Below are 21513 nucleotides of genomic sequence, written 5' to 3' on the forward strand. Positions count from 1 at the left end.
CTGCGCAGACGCAAGTCCAAGATGTCAGCGCCGTATCGGGACACTGGCGGCTTCAGTTTTCACCAATGGAAAAGAGCGAAAGGGCGTCGTCCATTTTTTTTACAGTCTATGGTTTAAACCACAGGTGTCAAACCGGTTCCACAAAGGGCCGAGTGTCTGCAGGTTTTTGGTTTTTCCTATAAATTGGTTCCTAGTTCATACCTACACAACCAGGTGGGGGTAGAAACTAACCAATCAGTGACCTAATTAACCAATCAAGTACAAGGAGAGAGCAAAAACCTGCAGACACTCGGCCCTCCGTGGAACCGGTTTGACACCTCTGGTTTAAACACTCGCGCAACTGGTCCTTCGCTCACGCGGCTTGTGTTTCTGCTGTCTCGACTGATTTTTTTCTTCCCGAAGTGCCTGCGTGCGTGCAAGTTTGATCCTCTGCACACGCAGATTGTGTTTCTGCTCTCTCGACTCAATTTATTCTCGAATTGGCAAGTGCGTGCACGTGAGTTTTGAGACTGATGTGATGCCATAAATCTTTAGCTGTCTTGATTTTGAAAGGTTTTACAAATATCAACATAACAACCCCACGTCACCAGTCTCAATTCAACAAAAAATGTGTGTCCCTTGCCTTTCCCTTGGGTAGCAGCACCAGATCGTTTCATCTGTACTCGTCTTTTTCCGTGGCAAACATGTACAGTAATCAGGGAGCTTAAAATAATACTACTTAGCTAGCTAGTTAATAATGTAATGTAAGGCAACTATATGTAACAATAGCAGTTTTGTCAGTTATGGATATGATCATTCTATTGTGATGGGGTCAAGTTAAGGGAGTTTGACATATCTTGTTTTTTTACTAATAAAATATAATCAGACTTTGCGTTTTCACCTGACAAGGTGGCAAGCGTTAGGGGAGCGTGAGCAAAAAAAGTAGTTAGTAACCATCTGCAATGACTCCATTCAAACGATTACCTGCATTACTAAGCAATGATTTGTTGAGAGGCATAATCGACGCTATGCCTCCTGGGCCGAATTGGCTGTAGCTAGGAGATCACTGTGACTGACAGGTGCATTCGCCTAGTACTGGGGCAAATGACAGCTCGCCAAACATTTTGCCAGCGACTCTGGGCTTAAGGTCAAATTCCTTTACTCTTAAATATGTGAGAGTTCAAATATTTTATCTTCCTTGCGTGAGAAGGGCTCCTCCCCATCACAGTTCATTCCACTTTAACTACCTGTGGTTTTGTCCAAGGGTTGCTTTAGTTCAGTGTTTCTGAAAACAAGGAGTAACTTGAAAAGGGGCCAAGCATGCATTCCAATGGATTGGAACCCAAGGGGTACAGTATATGTATGTGTATGAGGGCTGCAAATTATATTGGGTTTGGACATGAAGAGGGAAAGTGCCTGAAGAATAAAAAGTGTTATGTTTATTCAGCAACTCTATAGCAGCACGGATTTAACTAATGAATTAACATTAAAGAAAAAGATTAACTAGAACCAGACCCATCCGTTGTCCTGTTGGAATCTGCTCATATTCATTAACCTGAACAAAGAGGGCCTGTTTGGAATCTCTAGGGCAGAGAGGATGGGTGACGTCTTTGATAATGTGAAAAAAAGTTCTGCAGAGTCATGATGGTTTATAGAAGTTACTTATTCATGCCCTAGATACATATAATATAAACAAGGAGAGGTGTGCTAGAAAAACAGACCCATATATCATATAGGAAAATTATAGTATAACAGAGAGAGAGGGGACCAACATGGTGAAATCTAGAGGAGGGAGAGGGGGGGGGGAGTGAGTGAGTTGAACTTGAGAATATATAACTAGGTAACAAGGTGTAGATCAGATATAAGAGTGTGATTCTGGACTGGTATGTCTAATCTACAAATCTACAGAAAAAAGTACAAAGACTGTGGGGAAAACAGTAAGGAAAAAGAACGAAAGGGGACCAGGTAGAGATAAGACTAAGAAACTGACAGAAGTTGCCAAAAAGAACATCAATCATCGAAATTCAACATGGAATTCAACATGGAAAATGTGAGTCTGAAGCTTCTATTTTTTCTGCATGTAAGGTGTTAAATGTGAGGGGTCAAATAAGAGGTTAAAACAAAGGCGATAAATGACTAAAGTGAAGATTTATTTTTAGAAAACCTGGCTAAAAAGGTTTTTAAGAGATTTCAATAGTATCTACACCCCTCAGATAATTTGGCAAGCTGTTCCAAAGGACAGGTCCACAGTGGCTGAAAGAGGCTTCACCAAAAGTTTTGGTTCTGACTCTTGGGACAGCCAAAAGGCCAGTACCAGATGATCTGAGGGACCGAGCGGGGAAATATCTTAAAACCACATCAGACAAGTATTCAAGTGCAGGGCCATGTACAGTAGTGTTTTTAATGTAAATCGGACAATGTTGTAATACATTCTAAAATTCACAGCAGCCAGTGTAATCCTTAAAATAGCTGTTACATGTTTTCTGTTTTTGGTATTGGTTAAGAACATGTGCAGCTACATTTTAAATTAATTGCAGTTTGCCAATACTTTCTTGGGTAAGGCCAGACAGTAGAGTTGCAATAGTCAAGTGTGCTCGTAATAAACGCATGAATCAGTCTTTCAGTTTGTCTGGCAGAGAAACAGGATTAACTTTGCTATATACCTTAAATGTTAAAAAGCTCCCTTGTCTGATATGGGCCTCAAAGATCAGGTCACAGAGTAAAATCAGACCAAGATTTTTTGCTGGATGGGTTGAATCAAGATCAAGAGAAATTAAATGAACAGTCAGTTCCTCTCATTGGACCTTGGCAACAATAATCAAAACCTCATATTCCATCCATCCATCTTCTTCCGCTTATCCGGGGCCGGGTCGCGGGGGCAGCAGTCTAAGCAGGGATGCCCAGACTTCCCTCTCCCCAGACACTTCCTCCAGCTCTTCCGGGGGGACACCGAGGCGTTCCCAGGCCAGCTGGGAGACATAGTCCCTCCAGCGTGTCCTAGGTCTTCCCCGGGGTCTCCTCCCGGTGGAACGGGACTGGAATACCTTCCCAGGAAGGCGTTCCGGAGGCATCCGAAACAGATGCCCAAGCCACCTCAGCTGACCCCTCTCGATGTGGAGGAGCAGCGGCTCTACTCTGAGCTCCTCCCGGGTGACCAAGCTTCTCACCCTATCTCTAAGGGATCGCCCGGCCACCCTGCGGAGAAAAGCTCATTTCGGCCGCCTGTATCCGGGATCTTGTCCTTTCGTCATGACCCAAGCTCATAACCATAGGTGAGAGTAGGAACGTAGATTGACTGGTAAATCGAGAGCTTCGCCTTGCGGCTCAGCTCTTTCTTCACCACGACAGACCGATACATCGACTGCATTACTGCCGTCCCAGTGCATGCTGAAGGTCCTGGTTAGAAGGGGCCAACACGACAACATCATCTGCAAAGAGCAGAGACGAAATTGTATGGAAATTGTGTTCCAAAAATATTGGGACGTTGCATAAATTTACGAACAGAACCGGTGACAAAGGGCAGCCCTGCCGGAGTCCAACATGCAAACCTCATATTTAATAATCAAATAATTTAATTTGTTTAATTGCAAAATAATTTTTGCCATCCATAAGTTAATGTCTGTGATGCATTTAATCAATGTGTCAGTTGGGCTAAAGTCATCAGGGGACACATTGATGTTAAGTGTGTCATGAAAATTAATACCATGCTTTCTAATGGTGGAACCAAGAGGAAGCATGTATAGGCTGAACAGTACAGGACCCAAAATTGAACCCTGTGGAACTCCATAAGGTAATCTTTATTGTCTCTGATATGTGGTCACCAAAGGCAACAAAAAAGTTTGGTCAGGTAAACCGGTTTAAAACTGAACCAGATGGTCAAACCCAATTTTATGCCTGTCCTAAAATAATTTTGTGATATATGGTGTCACAGACAGCACAGTAGGATAGACACCATTTTATTGTCTGTCTTCATCCTAAGGCTGTTTAGGAGTGATGTTTTTTGTACTATGTTGTGTGTAGAAACCAGACTGGAATCTTTCAAAAGTAGAACAGGAACTCGGATGATTATTCAACTGTATTAAAACAAGCTTCTCCAGATGGGTCTAGTGTGCTGTTTTTCAAGTAGCAGTCAAACTAAGGCAGTTTTAAGAGCAGTAGGAAAAGTGCCAGTAAAAAGCGAAAAGTTGACAAATAGGATCAAAAGTATAGGTAGATTACTTAAGGTTTAAGACTACCTTATTTACCGTCTCTATGTCACATAGAAAAAACTAGTTTTTGTCTTAAGAGATTGTCTATACCTGAATAAGATACTAGTTGTCTGTTACCCAGGGTCTCTAAATACACCTCTCTGATTACTGATGCTCTGTATACCTCTGTTGTTGCTACAGACAGAACTCCCTACTCGACCACTGCTGTTTGACTTCCACGGGGTCTCCATGACCCACTATTTTACTGATAACTGGGAGAAAATTCAGAACTTCCAGGCCAGGCCAGATGATATCCTCATTGCCACTTATCCTAAAGCAGGTATGTGTGCATGTTACTAGGTAACAGGTAAGGTTTTAGGACCCCTGTTAGCTGCAGCCAAGCCAAAAACTACTCTTCCAGCCGGAGTCTGAACATGAATCAAAATACAACAAAATACACCATATACATAAATACACAATAGAAAACCAGAAAACAATATACAATAAATATTTAGTAGTGTTTTTGCCGGACCGGCCAAGAAGAGCAAATGTCTCTTATTGAGTGAGTGAATGAGTGAGTGACTACCCCTTGCTAAATAGTGTAGTGGTTAGAGATGCAGCCTACCACGCTGCAATCAAAACAAATCATGCATTAGGGTTTGTTTAGGATAGACAAAAACTTCACTGGACACTGGATTTTACCTTCAGTAGCTTTATTATAGTAAATCTAAAATAAAACTGTTTACGGTTATATTGTGACTATTTCTGGTGGATTTTCAAAGTGCACATCCGTGCATGCTTTTTGGGGTACTATAGGCCAGATCACAACCTCTTGTGCAATAAAGTAGGGGGGGTTTCCACGATTCTCTGTCTCTTCACTTAACGAGAAAGTCAGTTAGCTTCACTTATATTTTATCAATGTCATTCACGAATGCAAGAAAAACAAAGTGTTGTGCCATGAAATGAAATTTCTTTGGCAGTGTAAAGGTCATATTCAGTCTGGCTAGAAATTGCTCAATTCTTATAACTATTCCAAGTAGTAAGTTAGTAGATACTAGTAATCTTATTACTGTCTAATACACTGTTAAAACGGCCAGTGGCAAAAGCCACACAGTTCATAGATGCTATTTGTGGTGGATATAAACTTAATTAGAAACATAAGTCAGGTTAACACAATGCTTAATGGGGTCTATTCCTGGATGTATATGTATAGCTTTGTGGTGTAGTGGTTAAAGGCATAGCCTCTCACACGGGTTTAAATCCAGTGGGGGCAACAACATTCATCTTTTTTAATTGCGAGCCGGCACAATTGTTCTACCATGTCTGTTTTACCTGCTATTTGGAATGTGATAATATCGCTAGCCTGCGTCATCTGGGATTGCAGAGAGTTCATGGCACTATATGTTGTTCTGCCTTTGTTCTGGTCTTGCGAACTGTGAAAAGTCCTCTGATGTCAGGTCTTGTGTGGTTTTAATTGTGTCAAAAAGGTGAGGTAACTGTTTTAACAGACAGTTCAGCAACTTTAACAAAGGCCAGTAGCTGTAGCACAGGGCTATTCAAATCCGGTCCTGGAGGTTTGAAACACTTCTGGTTTTTGTTTCTACCTGCTAGTTGATTGCCTTCACCTGGCATCTCAGGTCTGAATCAGTCCCATATTGTTATTAGAGGATAAAGCCAGAAATGTTTCGAGGACCAGAATTGAATAGCCCTTCTGTAGCATATCAACATGTCTTACACAATCTATGCTGCTCTGTGTCATCTGCAGTCTATCCACTCGTCAATGTCCTTTTTCGCAGTGCCTGACCTTTACAGCAGTCAAGGTGTGATGAAAAAATGGTTTTCAGAATGTATGACCTGAGACTTATTTCCTGTCTCTATGTTTTCCTTTCTGCATTCTCTCCCATAATCTGATATCTCTCCTTCACCCATCTCTCTCTCTCTCAGGTACCACATGGATCTCCTACATCCTGGACCTTCTATATTTTGGTCAGTCAGCTCCAGAGCGCCAGACCTCACTGCCCATCTTTATGAGAGTGCCTTTCCTGGAAAGTGACTTCCGTGTTCTCCCTCCAGGTTAGAATACACCCATGATACATTTCAATACACTGTGAGACCCTTACAGTATATTCAGTACACAACTATATAGTGTGAAGGATACTGTGTAATATGTTTATTTTAAAACCCCACAGAAAATGTAATTCCATAATTCTCATCAACAGATGTTGTACGGTCACAAAGTGGAAGTAGAATGTCACTTATCTTCAAAGAGTAATCAGTTTGTTCCAACTCTGTACACAGGAACAGAGGTAGCAGACAAGTTACCCACCTCTCCTCGCCTCATCAAGACTCACCTCCCTGTCCAGTTGGTGCCCAAGTCCTTCTGGGAGCAGAACTGCAAGGTACAGAATGAATAAACTTCCTGTTCCCCTGCTAGTTTTCAATGTAGACTGTAAATGTCTTGGTGTCCTGTCTACATGTGTCTGTTGTTCTCCTGTCTACAACCCTGTTTCCAAAAACATTGGGAAGTTGCATAAAATGCTAATAAAAACCGAATGCAATTTTAAAATCTTTTATCCCTGTAATTAATTGAAAACAGAACAAAAACAATACATCAAATGTTAAACCTGAGAAATGTACATGCCCATTTTGAATTTGATGCAACATGTTTAAAAAAAAAGTTGGGACGGGGCATGTTTACCACTGTGTTGCATCACCTCTTCTTTTAACAATACTCTTTAAAGCATTTACCAGACCATGGGTTTGAATTTCGGGGGCACAACAATGATCAACACTTAATTGCGGGCCGGCTGAACTAGGCTTGCCTGGATTTTTGTTTTTACACAACGTTTGCCTCTGTCACAGAGTTTTGAAACGTTTTGCTGAATTTAAAACTGGCATATATTTTTCATGGAACAATAACATTTGATATGTTGTCTTTGTACTATTTTCTATTGAATTTAGGGTTTATATGATTTGCACGTCATTGCATTCTGTTTTTATTTCCATTTTACACAGCATCACAACTTTTTTCTAAACAAAGTTGTACACGTGTCCTGCTGTAATTTCAATAATCTGTGTTTATGCAGGTGGTGTACGTGGCCCGTAATGCCAAGGACAATGTAGTGTCTTATTTCCACTTTGACCGCATGACCAAGGTTGAACCAGAGCCAGGAGACTGGAACAACTTCTTACAGAGATTCATGGATGGAAAGAGTGAGTGAATGAGAGAATAAAGGAGTGAATGAATGAGTAGTGATGATAGTCACCTTTCATTCTAAGGATGTGGCTACTCTTCTTCAGTGGTGTATGGACCCTGGTATGACCATGTGACCGGCTGGTGGGAGAAGAAACAGACTCACTCTAAAATCCACTACATGTTCTATGAAGACATGATAGAGGTTAGTAGAATAACTACATCTGTTATATGAAGACATGATAGAGGTTAGTAGAATAACTACATCTGTTATATGAAGACATGATAGAGGTTAGTAGAATAACTACATCTGTGCTATGAAGACATGATAGAGGTTAGTAGAATAACTACATCTGTTCTATGAAGCAATGATAGAGGTTAGTAGAATAACTATATATGTTCTATGAAGACATGATAGAGGTTAGTAGAATAACTGCACCTGTTTTATGAAGACATGATAGAGGTTAGTAGAATAACTACATATGTGCTATGAAGACATGTTAGAGGTTAGTAGAATAACTATATCTGTTCTATGAAGACATGATAGAGGTTAGTAGAATAACTATATCTGTTTTGTGAAAACATAGTGGTGAGTAGCACAACATGTACATAAAGAATGTCTGTAGTTGTATATTGATAATCACAGACTTTACAGCAGCGGCCCCCTGGGGGTTGGTGGGGGTATTGCTGGGGTTCTGCAGGCCCAAAAACAATGTGTTTATTTGCAGGATATGGGACGGGAGCTGGACGGACTGTGCTCCTTCCTGGGTTTGTCTCCTTCAGTGGAGGAGAAGGAGAGAGTGATAGAAGGATCTCACTTTGACAACATGAAGAATAATAGTATGACCAACCACTCCAGCCTCCCAATCCTGGACTTCAAAATCTCTAATTTCATGAGAAAAGGTTTATTGAGATCTTTCTCCCTACGCCTGTCTTTATGTCATTCTTCATGCTTTGTATCTCTTAATGTCATTGGTGGAGAGTTTTGGATGGTGGGCCATGTCAGATTTTGAAATTCAACAGAGCTGCACATCTTTTTCCTGTGTCTTATGTTCTTCAAAACCCATTGTGGCCTCCCCAAAACAGATTTTCTGGTTCATTTCTTTGATGCAAAAGCAACTGTGTCCTCCTATTAACAGGTTTACCAGTATTCCACTGGTTTTGGATGAAAATTGATAAAATTAGGAACAGAAGGGTTCAAATTAAGAAACCACTGCAAATTGAACACTTCTGTTCCTCACTCAAAACCTTCGTTTTTGACTTTTTTGGAAAGAAAAAGGTCCAGTGGTCTCTTAATTCTTACTGGAACTGTATTTAGCAAATGCATTGCATGATGGAGTGTGGTACTGTGATTTAAACTATAACTTAGGCTAGACCCAACAGGAAGCTCAAAATATACTCTTGGGGAAAAGGTGCCACCTAGAACATAAAATGTTTCTTCAGCATCCTCACTGAGACCATTTAAAGAACCCTTTTTGGTTCCATGTAAAACCCTTTCCACAGAGTATTCTATGTGGAACACTTTTTACTAAGGCTAGCTTATTACCTGTGATGTAAAAGTCATACAGGCTTTATAGCTTATATTCATTCATCACCTCTAGATTAATTTAATAAAATAGCCTGCCAGCGGTATCTGGCCTGTGGGCTGTGGTTTGTTATCTGTCATCACGTTTTATTTGCTCACCCTTTTTTCTCTCTCTCCTCTCTCTTCACTCAAGGAAATGTTGGAGACTGGAAGAACCATTTCACTGTTACCCAGAGTGAAAAGTTTGATGAACACTATCAGAAGAAGATGAACAACCCCAACCTACAGTTTCGTACAGTAGTTTAGAGGTTGTGGTTTGGGTGATAGTGTCACGCCCTGATGTTTTTCACCTGTTGTCTTGTCCCCATCCCTCACCAGGTGTTCCAGGTTCCCTATTGGCCCTACCCTGTTCTCTGTTCGGCAGTTGCCAGATCGTCTTGTCTCGTACAGTCGTTTCCAGCATTCTATGTGTGCATCCTCCATTCTACCTGTCCTTCCTTTCCCCGGATTACGACCCTTGCCTGTTTTTCGGATTACGAGCCTGCCTGCCCTCCCCTGTACCTTCGACCATCTGATCTTCCAATAACGACCCCTGCCTGTCCACCACTACGAGCCTGCCCACTACCTGTTTGTTCAATAAACACTTTGGACCGCCCTCCTCTGCCTCTGTGTCCGCATTTGGGTCCCCACTCGTTCACCATCGTGTCAGATAGACTGTTTTCATGAGAATATTTCATGGGATGTTTGTACTAAATCGACACTTTGCCGAGTCATGTGATTTGATGTTAGTTACAAAAACATTATGACCATAACATCTCTGCCCATAAAACTTGTCCAGGTTAGGTATTCAAGGAAGACACTTGAGAAAATGACAGCTCACAAATTATTACAAGAGAGCCATTATGAGGCAATTAAGTATCCCAAGTGATAATCAGAGCTGACTAACTCCCTAAGGTCTGACTAATGAGGTTCCAATCTGACTGAAACATGAATTCCTGTTGATTAATTATGACACCGTAATCACAAGACCAATGTGGTTATACAGGTGCTGGTCATAAAATTTGTCTTAAAAAATATGATTTATTTCTGTCACGTTGCAGGTGTAGTGGAGGGTGTAGAAGAAACCTTGAGTCAAACGCAGGGAGGTGATAAACATAACTTGTATTTTCAATATAAAAAATCAAAGGCATGCTATAAAACTGCGCACAAGCGCTAAAACAAATGTGCCTATCTCCAGTAATGTAAGACATAGAACAATACCACACAAAGACACAGGAACTAATAAAGGCAACATAATGAGGGAATGGACACCAGGTGTGTGCAATAAAAAGACATGACAGTGGCGTGGGAGGAGGAGCGGCATGACTAGAAGGCCGGTGATGACGCACGCCAAATACCACCGCACAGGACGATCAGGGCGCCGACGATGGAAGTCAGCGAGGAGCTCCGGATCAAGAACATCCACCGCCGGCACCCAGCAACGCTCCTCCGGGCCGTACCCCTCCCACTCCACCAGGTACTGCAGGCCCCCCCCCCCTCGATGTCCAGAGGGGGCGGAGGGACCTCCCGCACCTCAGATTGCTGGAGGGGAGGAGAGACACATGGAATGAGCCATTAATCCTGTAATCAGGGGGACGTTGTAATTTATAGGTTACCTCGTTCACTCTCCCCAGGACTTTGAACGACCCCACAAACCGCGGGCCCAGCTTCTGGCAGGGCAGGCGGAGAGGGAGGTTCCGGGTCTAGAGCCAGACCCGGTCGCCCACAGTGTAGAACTGGGCGTTGCTACGGCGGCAGTCAGCAGTGGACTTCTGGCGGACCCTGGCGCCGGAACCAGTCGTCCTTTGCCAGGGTGCCAAGACCTGCTGGTACCCCAGGACACACTGAAAGGGGGTCAAGGAAGTGGAGGAGTGAATTCTGAGCATACTCCGCCCAGGGCAGGAACTGCGACCACTCCCCTGGCCGGTCTTGGCAATAGGACCGCAGGAACCTCCCCAGGTCTTGGTTCACACGCTCCACCTGCCCGTTAGCTTCGGGGTGGAACCCAGAGGTGAGGCTGACCGAGACCCCCAATCGGCCCATAAAGGCCTTCCAGACCTGAGACGTGAACTGAGGGCCCCGGTCAGATACAATTTCCTCCGGCACCCCGTAGTGCCGGAAGACATGGGTGAATAGTGCCTCCACGGTCTGCAGAGCCATCGGGAGGCCGGGGAGGGGAAAGAACCGGCAGGCCTTTGAAAACCGGTCCACAACAACCAGGACCATGGTATTGCTTAATGAGGGGGGGAGATCGGTCAGAAAATCTATGGATAAGTGAGACCATGGTCGTTGTGGAACGGGCAAAGGATGTAACTTACCCGCCGGAAGGTGTCTAGGTGCCTTACACTGAGCGTACACCGAACAGGAGGACATATACGCCCTCACATCCTTAGCCAGACCAGGCCACCAGTACTTATCGGTAAGGCAGCCCACAGTACGGTCTATGCCCGGGTGACCCGTGGAAGGGGATGTGTGGGCCCAGTAGATGAGACGGTCACGGACATCCAGCGGGATGCTCAGGACGCGTAGTGAAATACACAAGGATGTCGTCAATGTAAACCCCAACTCCGCGCCCCAGCATGTCCCTAAACACATTGTTCACAAAGGACTGAAACACTGCCGGGGCGTTCATCAACCCATACAGCATCACCAGATATTCGTAGTGCCCCATGATGGTGCTGAAGGCCGTTTTCCACTCGTCTCCTCACCAAATTGTATGCACATAGGTCTCCATCGCTGCCGTCTCTGCCTGCGACAGGGGATACACATGACAATAAGGCGGCGCAGCATCTCCCTTTAGGTTTATAGCACAATCCCTGGGCCGATATGGTGGCAAACGACTAGCCATGGTCGGAATAAGCCGCTAAATCGGCATATTCCGGGGGAATGTGCACTGCGGAGACATTAACTGGACGTTCCACCGAGGTGGAAGACGATGGAGACAATGGTAGGGACGATGGAGACGATGGAGACGATGGCAGGGGCACTTCGGCCGGGTGGAGTGCTGGTGGTTGCTGCTCGGGTGGCAGCCTCGCCTCCAACCGACGCATAGCTTGGACCATCTCGGTCATGGCCTGAATTACTGCAGCAATGCGGCGTGGCATGGAGTCGATCAGTCTGTGGCAGAACAGGGATACCATGGTCCTTAAACCAGGTACTGGTAGCTTTGGCACTGTGTGCAGGTGCCAAGTCCTGTTGGAAAATGAAATCAGCATCTCCATAAAATTGGTCAGCAGCAGGAAGCATGAAGTGCTCTAAAACTTCCTGGTAGAAGGCTGCGTTGACCTTGGACCTCAGAAAACACAGTGGACCAACACCAGCAGATGTCATGACACCCCAAACCATCACTGACTGTGGAAACTTTACACTGGACTTCAAGCAACATGGATTCTGTGCCTCTCCTCTCTTCCTCCAGACTCTGGGACCTTGATTTCCAAAGGAAATGCTAAATTTTAATTCATCAGAGAACATAACTCAGCAGCAGTCCAGTCTTTTTTGTCTTTAGCCCAGGCGAGACGCTTCACAGATGTGTCTTGTTCAAGAGTGGCTTGACACAAGGAATGTGACAGCTGAAACCCATGTCTTGCATACGTCTGTGCGTGGTGGTTCTTGAAGCACTGACTCCAGCTGCAGTCCACTTTTTGTGAATCTCCCCCACATTTTTGAATGGGTTTTGTTTCATAATCCTCTCCAGGGTGCTTGGACACAGAGCTCTGTGAACAGCCAGCCTCTTTAGCAATGACCTTTTGTGTCTTGCCCTCCTTGTGCAAGGTGTCAATGGTCGTCTTTTGGACAGCTGTCAAGTCAGCAGTCTTACCCATGATTGTGTTGCCTACAGAACTAGACTAAGAGACCATTTAAAGGCCTCACCAGGTGTCTTCAATATTGAACCTTTTCACAATAATCACATTTTCTGAGATACTGAATTTGGGGTTTTCATTAGTTGTCAGTTATAATCATCAAAATTAAAAGAAATAAACACTTGAAATATATCAGTCTGTGTGGAATGAACGTATAAATACAAGTTTCACTTTTTGAATGGAATTACTGAAATAAATCAACTTTTTGATGATATTCTAATTTTATGACCAGCACCTGTAGATCTGGCTACAGTTTGCATTGAATTGGGATGAATGGATATTCCCCAGAGGGAAAGTTGCTCGGGCAACTACTTATGGGCTGTCTTTTTTGTGTTTAGAGTCCAACCCTAAATTTACCTATTGTGTACTTATTTATACTTCACTGGTTCTGCACAAAGAAGACTCACACATTTCACACAAGCATTACAGATTGAAGATTTAGCAAGAATAAGTATCCAACCAAATGTTGGTAAATATTACTGTTTGTGATTTATGTGTTTGTATTTTCAGAAACATTAAGTCCCTTTAATGAAGCCAATACACACATCTTATTTAACAGCTGTCTTCAGATTCCATATGCCTGTGACAACAGCTAACACACTACAGGTGGATTTATACTGGATCTCCACTAATACTTGCATTTAACAAGCAACTAGGTGATCAAAGGTTCATTCATTAGGTGTAAGACTTTGCCTCATACCATCTACAGGCAGAGTGTCTGTAGCCAAGTCACTGGTCAGGTAAAACCAACCTACACTGTTCAAAGTGAATTTACACTGTGTGTTGATGACTGTGCATGTTTGAGGTCATAGAAAGTGTGTGGATTGTTCAGCAAGATTATAACTCCAAACAAGACATGACTGAGACAGATGGAACACTCATAATTTTAAACCACTAGGAGAAAGGACAAGAAGAAACCAAAGTCAAAAGAAGAATTATGGAAAATTCTGCAAGATGCTTGGAAGAATTTACCCCAGGACTACTGAAAGAAATACAAGGCTGTCAATACAAGAAAGCCAATTGCTTCAGTTTCATGTTTCTTTGTGTATATTAATGTTATGTAGTGTTTTTGTCTGACAAATGTCTACTGCTCAGATCAATGGTTTTAAAAAATATATTCTTAGGAGGCCTAAGACCTTTGCGCAGTAGATACTGCATGTAATCCCTAAAAACATTTAACGATCTAGGCAAAGAAATACAGAGGCTCCATGCATTAATCTTCCTAAAATAATTGGAAGAATTACAGTGACTGCATGGAAGATTTGTAACCTTTAAATATTATGTATTTATTAAGGATGCTTGCATATGCTAATGCTTTTCAGATTAGAGATGGTTGAGTAGGCTATAAAAGAGTGTGAATTGATTTTTTAATGTTTCAAGTTTTGTGCAATAAAAAACACACCAAGGAAGCCTATGAAACTTTCATTTTAAAGATGATTTCTACAGCTTATGAAATAAAGTTGGAAATATAATAACAAATGTTTTTATAGAAACAATGTTTTATTCTAAACAGGGGCTCACTTTAATACAGACATTTCCTGAATCAAAGTCTGTGTCAAAGCTTTAAAGGCACATCATTTTTGTCTTGGATGTGGGAGAGTTAAATGTTTTTGATCTTCTTTGTGTGAAACACATTGACTGAGTGGTGCTCCTCCCCCACGTCCTTCTATGTCATAGTCCCAGTAACATGCATTCCTCAGCGTCATATTCCTATTTCTATTTTGTATCATGCACAAACACACAGCTCACTCACACACACGTTGCCTACAGATTATGAAAACTGGTTGCACAGATTTCTTCCTCTCCTCTGAGTAATTGGCTGGTCCAAGTGTCAGGTGGTCTAGTGTTTATGAGAACAAGGGCTAAATTGAAAATGGGCCAAGAGTGCATTCCAAAACTAGAGAGAGATTAAGGGGTACAGGAGACCCTGAACAGAATCAGTCTGTAATGAATTTTAGGACAGATAGGTGGGGTATGGTCTTTGACAAAACAGAATGCTTTGTTACAATGGAATTTGAAAAGAGTTGAAACCTTTGTGAAAAACTGTTCGGCAGGGTCATGTTGGTTTATAGAAGCCACTGATACCTTTGAGACGCTTCATAACATAAATTATGAAAGATGGGCCGGAAAAACAACTGCACACACATGACCGAAGAATTATAGTATTACAGAGAGCTCATGTCTGCGTGCGAAGGAAAAAACAGGGTGGAGACTAACATGGTAATAAAAGATAAGGATGTAGTGGGAGTGGCTTGATGCAATTCTGTACTGTGATTGCAAATTAAACAGAGAAATAAAGTTCACACCATGTAGAAAGAGTGAATATATGATAAAGAAATAACTGGAAAGAAACATACATATAGTGAATAGAGACAAAGGGAGGGAGGTAGGATCAAGAAGAGGAAAAGTTGAATAGACAGAGACAATACTGAGAAGAGTTGATTAAGAGGATACTATGGAATTCAACATGGAAAATGTAAGGATTCAGCTTCTCTATTTTATTTGTATAAGATTCTGTATTCATCTGTAAAATGAATAAATTATTATATCTGTTCATTAATGGGGTTGTCATGATTCAGTTATATAATATGTACTTGTGCATGATGCCTTCCTTTTGAATCACATAAATACAATGTGATTGCTGTGAACCTTCAAATCATTATGCCTCAGAGGAAATGCTGTTAGTTATTAAAAGTTATGTCAGACACCAATGGAAATACTACATTTCAATAAGTATATTGACTATATTTACTGGGTATTGCATTTCAGTAAGAAAAATAATTAGTTTGACTTTATATTTGAAATCAGAAGTAGAGGAATACACAGAAAGGTTTACCTGTGTAGCATGAATGGTTCATAAGAGGGTAATGAACACTAATCATGCCAATACTATTTGAAACTTAATTATAGGCAATTTTACAGATTATTCTAATATATAACACATGCTGTTTCAGTCACAGTGATGAGAAGACCTGAAATAAACAACTGCAAGTGTTTATTAGAATTAGGGGGACGGGAGGCATGACCAACCCAATATTACAGACAGGTCAATGTGACCCCCCTGGAAAAGAGTGAAAACCTTGGGACCCACCCTAAAAAACAATACAAACCTAAGCTGTTGTTTTCTGGGCAATAAAATAATGGGGTGGTGGAGGGGGGCATCTTCCTTGAACTTTGCCCTGAGACATGCTTGAGTCTGAAGGAGATTGTGCTCTTGTCCAGACCAGATCTTGCCTTGAATTACAAATACACTTATATTCAAAAGCAAATATTCGGACCCCCGACCAAGTCACTGATTTTACTGATGGTACACTGCCATTTTGTTCTGTTAAATATTGTATTTTAAAACACTGACACTCACAATGAATTGTAAGGTTACATTGGATTGATGTATTCAACCTTGTGATGTGGAAGTTCCCAGTTTACATGGATGAAAGGAACTGTCCTAACAAGGAAAAGGATCCATAATAATAAAAGTGTTTGGATATCTCAATAAGCACAGTTCAATAGTCAGGAAGTAGAAGCTGCAAAATACGAAGTGCCAAAAAAAGGGTGTCCATCAAAACTCAGCAATCGACAAGAGACTTGTGAGAGACGCCACAGAGTGGCAAACGATCACTTTAAAAGAAGTACAGAGTTTAATGTCTGGGAGTGGAGTTATGGAGCACAGTTCAACCATATCAAGAAATCGTCGTAACACCTCCCTGGAGGGTTATAAGAAAGTGTGTTTTGAGTAACAGCTTTGATCTGAAAGCATAAGAGAAACTGATATAGCTGCAATATAGGGAAAAATACTTATCATTGAAGCAAATGGTGGTTCTACCAAATATTATTGTAGAGGTTGGATTTATCAATAACATGCAGTATTTGCCAAAATAAAACGAATTAATCCTTAGAGTAATCAATTTTGAATGAAATGTCAAACAGATTACAATTTGTTATTCAGTAAAATGAAAGAATTGGTCAGGGTTGTGAAAACCTTTGCAAGGGCTGTACCTGTTTACTGTAACAGTATCCTGCATAATGGAAACTTAAATGCTGTCCCCTTAATGTTTTCATGAGCATATTTGTAGCCAGTTGAGAGACTATTCAATCACTAGGAGATTGTCTTAAGAAACTATATTTGAGGCAGTTACTAGTTGTCTGTTACTCATTGTGTCTAATTAAATGTATCTGATGAGTGATGTTCTGCGCTGTTGTTGCTAATATAGACAGAACGTCCTACTCGACCACTGCTGTTTGACTTCCATGGAGTCTCCATGACCCACTATTTTACTGATAACTGGGAGAAAGTTCAGAACTTCCAGGCCAGGCCAGATGATATCCTCATTGCCACTTATCCTAAAGCAGGTATGTGTGCATGTTACTAGGTAACAGGTAAGGTTTTAGGACCCCTGTTAGCTGCAGCCACGGCAAAAAATACTCTTCCAGCCGGAGTCTGAACATGAATAAAAGATTAAAAGAATACACCATATGAAAATACACACAGTAGAAAACTTGAAAATAATATCAATTTGTGTCTGTGTCTTTCTAACATGTCTGTTTTACCAGCTTTTTGGAATGTATTATTATCTCTGGCCGGTGTTATCTGGGATTGCAGAGAGTTCAATGCACTATTTGTTGTCCTGAATTCATTCTGGACTTGGGGACTTTTAAAAGACCTCTGTGTGGTAGCTGATTGAACAGACAATTCAGCAGCTTGAACACTTCAACATGTTTTACAAAATACAGTATAAATGCAGTTAATTTCTCCTCTCCTATAAGCCACCTCTATATATCTCAGGTACCACATGGATCTCCTACATCCTGGACCTTCTATATTTCGGTCAATCAGCTCCAGAGCGCCAGACCTCACTGCCTATCTATCAGAGAGTGCCTTTCCTGGAAAGTGACTTCCATGTTTTCCCTCCAGGTTAGAATACACCCATGATATATTTGAACTGTGTGGCCCTTATATTCAATATGCAACACTATATTGTTAAGGACACTGTGTATTTACTTACAGTAAAGGAATTTTAAAAAGTCTGTTGAAAGAATGACATTCCATAAACACCTGTATGAGTCCTCATCAACAGACATTTTACTGTTACAAAGTAATCAGATGTAATCAGATTGTTCCAACTCTGACAACCTGGTCTCAGGAACCTACGTAGACTATTTAACGATAATCCATGGCACCCGATTTCGTATGATATGTGACGTTACGTTAGGTCACATTACAATGCGCCACCAAAACCTATGATACATTACGAAATTATTAAAACATAACATATCTTACGAACGCTATTACAACGTATCAAATGTTACAAGTGCTATTAAAACATAAAATAACATACAAACGCCAGACAAATGTATGATATTTACAAACGCTATGAAAGATTTTTTTTTTAACCGAACATTTGACCTGTGTTTCGAAACAGCAACATTTGAACAAGAATGCAGTGGCCTTACCCACTGCCCCACTCTAGACATGTCAATTTAGGATGAGTAACAGCAATAGCAATCTCGCTAGAATATGTTATGAAAGCATTTTATCATTAATGTTACGTTAACATTAGGCATCACAGCACTGGGGTTAAGGTTAGATCTCAGAGCACCAGGGTTAAGGTTAGGGTTAAGGTTTGGGCTACAGTTAGGAAACAAAAAAGGTTAGGTTAAGGTTTGGTTAGGGTTACGTCTCACAGACCTGGGGTTCAGGTTAGGGTTAAGGTTTGGGTTAGGATTACAAAGAAAATCACTTCAAACATATTTATGAACACCACTCGCCTAAGCATGTTACAGGTTCCTCACTGGAGATGTGGTAAGAGTGCATGTCTAGGATGCGGAATGTTGCCATTTTAAACCATGGTTACTGCCGTTTTTTCCCTCCATTCTGACTCTAACGTTATTTTACTGCACGTAATATATCATATGAAATCCCCTGCCTAAAATGTATGTTAAATAGTTTACGTCATCCTTCTGAGACCAGGTTAACTCTGTACACAGGAACAGAGGTAGCAGACAAGTTACCCACCTCTCCTCGCCTCATCAAGACTCACCTCCCTGTCCAGTTGATACCCAAGTCCTTCTGGGAGCAGAACTGCAAGGTACAGAATGAATAAACTTCCTGTTCCCCTGCTAATTTATTGGTGTCCTGTCTACATGTGTCTGTTAGTCTCCTGTCTACATGTGTCTGTTGATCTCCTGTCTACATGTGTCTGTTGGTCTCCTGCCTACATGTGTCTGTTAGTCTCCTGTCTACATGTGTCTGTTGGTCTCCTGCCTACATGTGTCTGTTGGCCTCCTGTCTACATTTGTCTTTCTGTAATTGCAATAATCTATCTTTACGCAGGTGGTGTATGTTGCCCGTAATGCCAAGGACAATGTAGTGTCTTATTTCCACTTTGACCGCATGACCAAGGTTGAACCAGAGCCAGGAGACTGGAACAACTTCTTACAGAGATTCATGGATGGAAAGAGTGAGTGAATGAGAGAATAAAGGAGTGAATGAATGAGTAGTGATGATAGTCACCTTACATTCTAAGGATGTGGCTACTCTACTCTTCTTCAGTGGTGTTTGGACCCTGGTATGACCATGTGACCGGCTGGTGGGAGAAGAAACAGACTCACTCTATAATCCACTACATGTTTTATGAAGACATGATAGAGGTTAGTAGAATAACTACATCTGATATATGAAGACATGATAGAGGTGATTAGAATAATTATACTTGTACCATAAAATTGCAAAATTATCTTAAGATTATGAAGCACATGTACATAAAGAATGTCTGTAGTTGTATATTGATAATCACAGACTTTACAGCAGCAGCCCCCTGGGGGTCGGTGGGGGTACTGCTGGGGTTCTGCCGGCCCAAAAACAATGTGTTTATTTGCAGGATATGGGACGGGAGCTGGATGGACTGTGCTCCTTCCTGGGTTTGTCTCCTTCAGTGGAGGAGAAGGAGAGAGTGATAGAAGGATCTCACTTTGACAACATGAAGAATAATAGTATGACCAACTACTCCAATGTCCCAGGCATGGACTTCAAGATCTCTCGTTTCATGAGAAAAGGTTGATTTAGATCTTTCTCCCTATGCCTGTCTGATTTAGAAAATGTACAGATGGCTGCACATCTTTCTCCCCCTGTATCTTATGTCCTTCAAAATCCATTGTTGCCTCCCCAAAAAGGACTGAGATTTTCTGGTCAATTTCTTTTAGGCAAGAGCACCTGTGTCCTCCTATCAGCAGGTTTACAAGATTTCCACTAATATTTAAGCAATGTAGAGAATGACAGACTGTGGTACTGTGATTAAGACTTAACCTTAGGCTAGACCCAGCATGGAGGTAGAAATATACCCTCAGAAAAAAAGTGATATCTACAACATAAAATATTTCTTCAGCGTTTTGGTTCCAGTTTGAACCCCTTTGGTTCCTTATAAAAAAATAAAAGGCTTATTACCTGTGTTGTAAAATTCATACAGGCTTTATAACTGATATTCATCACTTCTAGATTCATTTAAAAAAGATATCTGCCACCGATATCTGGTCTTCAAGCAGTAGTTTGTCAACGCCTGCTCTGTCATCACCTCTTATCTGCTCACACATTTTTTCTCTCTCTCCTCTCTCTCCACTCAAGGAAAGGTTGGTGACTGGAAGAACCATTTCACTGTTACCCAAAGTGAACAGTTTGATGAACACTATCAGAGGAAGATGAACAACCCCAACTTACAGTTTCGTACAGTAGTCTAGAGGTTGTGGTCTGGGCAATTACTTATGGGCTGTCTTTTTTGTGTCCAGCCCTAAATGTACCTATTGTGTACTTATTTAAACTCCACTGGTTCTGCACAAGGAAGACTCACACATTTCACACAAGCATTACAGATTGAAGATTTAGCAAGAATAAGTATCCAACCAAATGTTGGTAAATATTACTGTTTGTGGTTTATGTCGTTGTATTTTCAGAAACATCAAGTCCCTTTAATGAAGCCAGTACACACATCTTATTTAACAGCTGTCTTCATATTCCATATGCCTGTGACAACAACAACCACACTACAGGTGGATTTATACTGGATCTCCACCAATACTGTCTTCACTTTTCCTGAGACATAGGACTTCATTGGAAAACCACATTAAACAAGTAAAATGATCGGATCTGTAAGACCTGCCTTTTGTGCCGCTGTGGAGCCACCTCCCCCACGGCACTCCGTCTCACGGGTGTACTAACCGCCAGTTCACCTGATTGTACACCCTATTTAGGTTGCCCTCGCTTTTCATTGTGGGATATTGTTTGTTCATTTGTATGTGACGCCCGTAGTGATGCTGATTAAAAGCCTTTCTAACGGATCGCTGTTCGTCCTTCGTTCAGTCCTGATTTCCGTCTCTTTTTGACACCTCCTGTTTGGCTCACACATTACAGGATCTGTTTAGTGTATATGTTGATTGTGGGCATTTGTCAAGCAACTGGGTGATCAAAGGTTCATTCATTGGGTGTAAGACTTTGCCTCACACAGGCATTTACAGGCATAGTGTCTGTAGCCAAGTCACTGGTCAGGTAAAACCAACCTACACTGTTCAAAGTGAATTTACACTGTGTGTTGATGACTGTGCATGTTTGAGGTCATAGAAAGTGTGTGGATCATTCAGCAATATAAAAACTCCATACAAGACAAGACTGAGACCTTGAAGTGGAAGACCACAGATGAAACAGTCATAATATTAAACCACTAGGAGAAAAGAACAAGAATG

General features: G+C 41.6%; 2 protein-coding genes across 3 annotated transcripts; both read left to right on the forward strand.

Moving 5' to 3' along the window:
* The first annotated feature begins 1559 nt into the window (after positions 1–1559).
* LOC105024938 (cytosolic sulfotransferase 1) lies at positions 1560–9468 on the forward strand. The gene is made up of 8 exons (XM_029123905.2): positions 1560–2029; positions 4368–4506; positions 6111–6239; positions 6465–6565; positions 7253–7379; positions 7467–7564; positions 8088–8262; positions 9078–9468. Exons 1-8 carry the CDS (start codon positions 2009–2011, stop codon positions 9188–9190), a joined length of 903 nt encoding a protein of 300 aa, XP_028979738.2. The 5' UTR covers positions 1560–2008; the 3' UTR covers positions 9191–9468.
* Positions 9469–15059: 5591 nt separating this feature from the next.
* LOC106023942 (cytosolic sulfotransferase 3-like) lies at positions 15060–21111 on the forward strand. Of its 2 annotated transcripts, none has more exons than XM_029124151.2 (8): positions 15060–15259; positions 16995–17133; positions 17567–17695; positions 18769–18869; positions 19115–19241; positions 19334–19431; positions 19662–19836; positions 20402–21111. In XM_029124151.2, the coding sequence occupies exons 1-8, from the start codon at positions 15239–15241 to the stop codon at positions 20512–20514; spliced, it is 903 nt and encodes a 300-aa protein (XP_028979984.1). In that variant the 5' UTR covers positions 15060–15238; the 3' UTR covers positions 20515–21111. The 2 variants fall into 2 exon arrangements, with proteins under 2 accessions (XP_028979984.1, XP_028979985.1); XM_029124152.1 differs by having other exon boundaries at positions 20407–20499.
* The last annotated feature ends 402 nt before the right edge of the window (positions 21112–21513 follow it).

Source organism: Esox lucius, chromosome 12, assembly GCF_011004845.1.
Source record: "Esox lucius isolate fEsoLuc1 chromosome 12, fEsoLuc1.pri, whole genome shotgun sequence".
Taxonomy (NCBI): domain Eukaryota; kingdom Metazoa; phylum Chordata; class Actinopteri; order Esociformes; family Esocidae; genus Esox; species Esox lucius.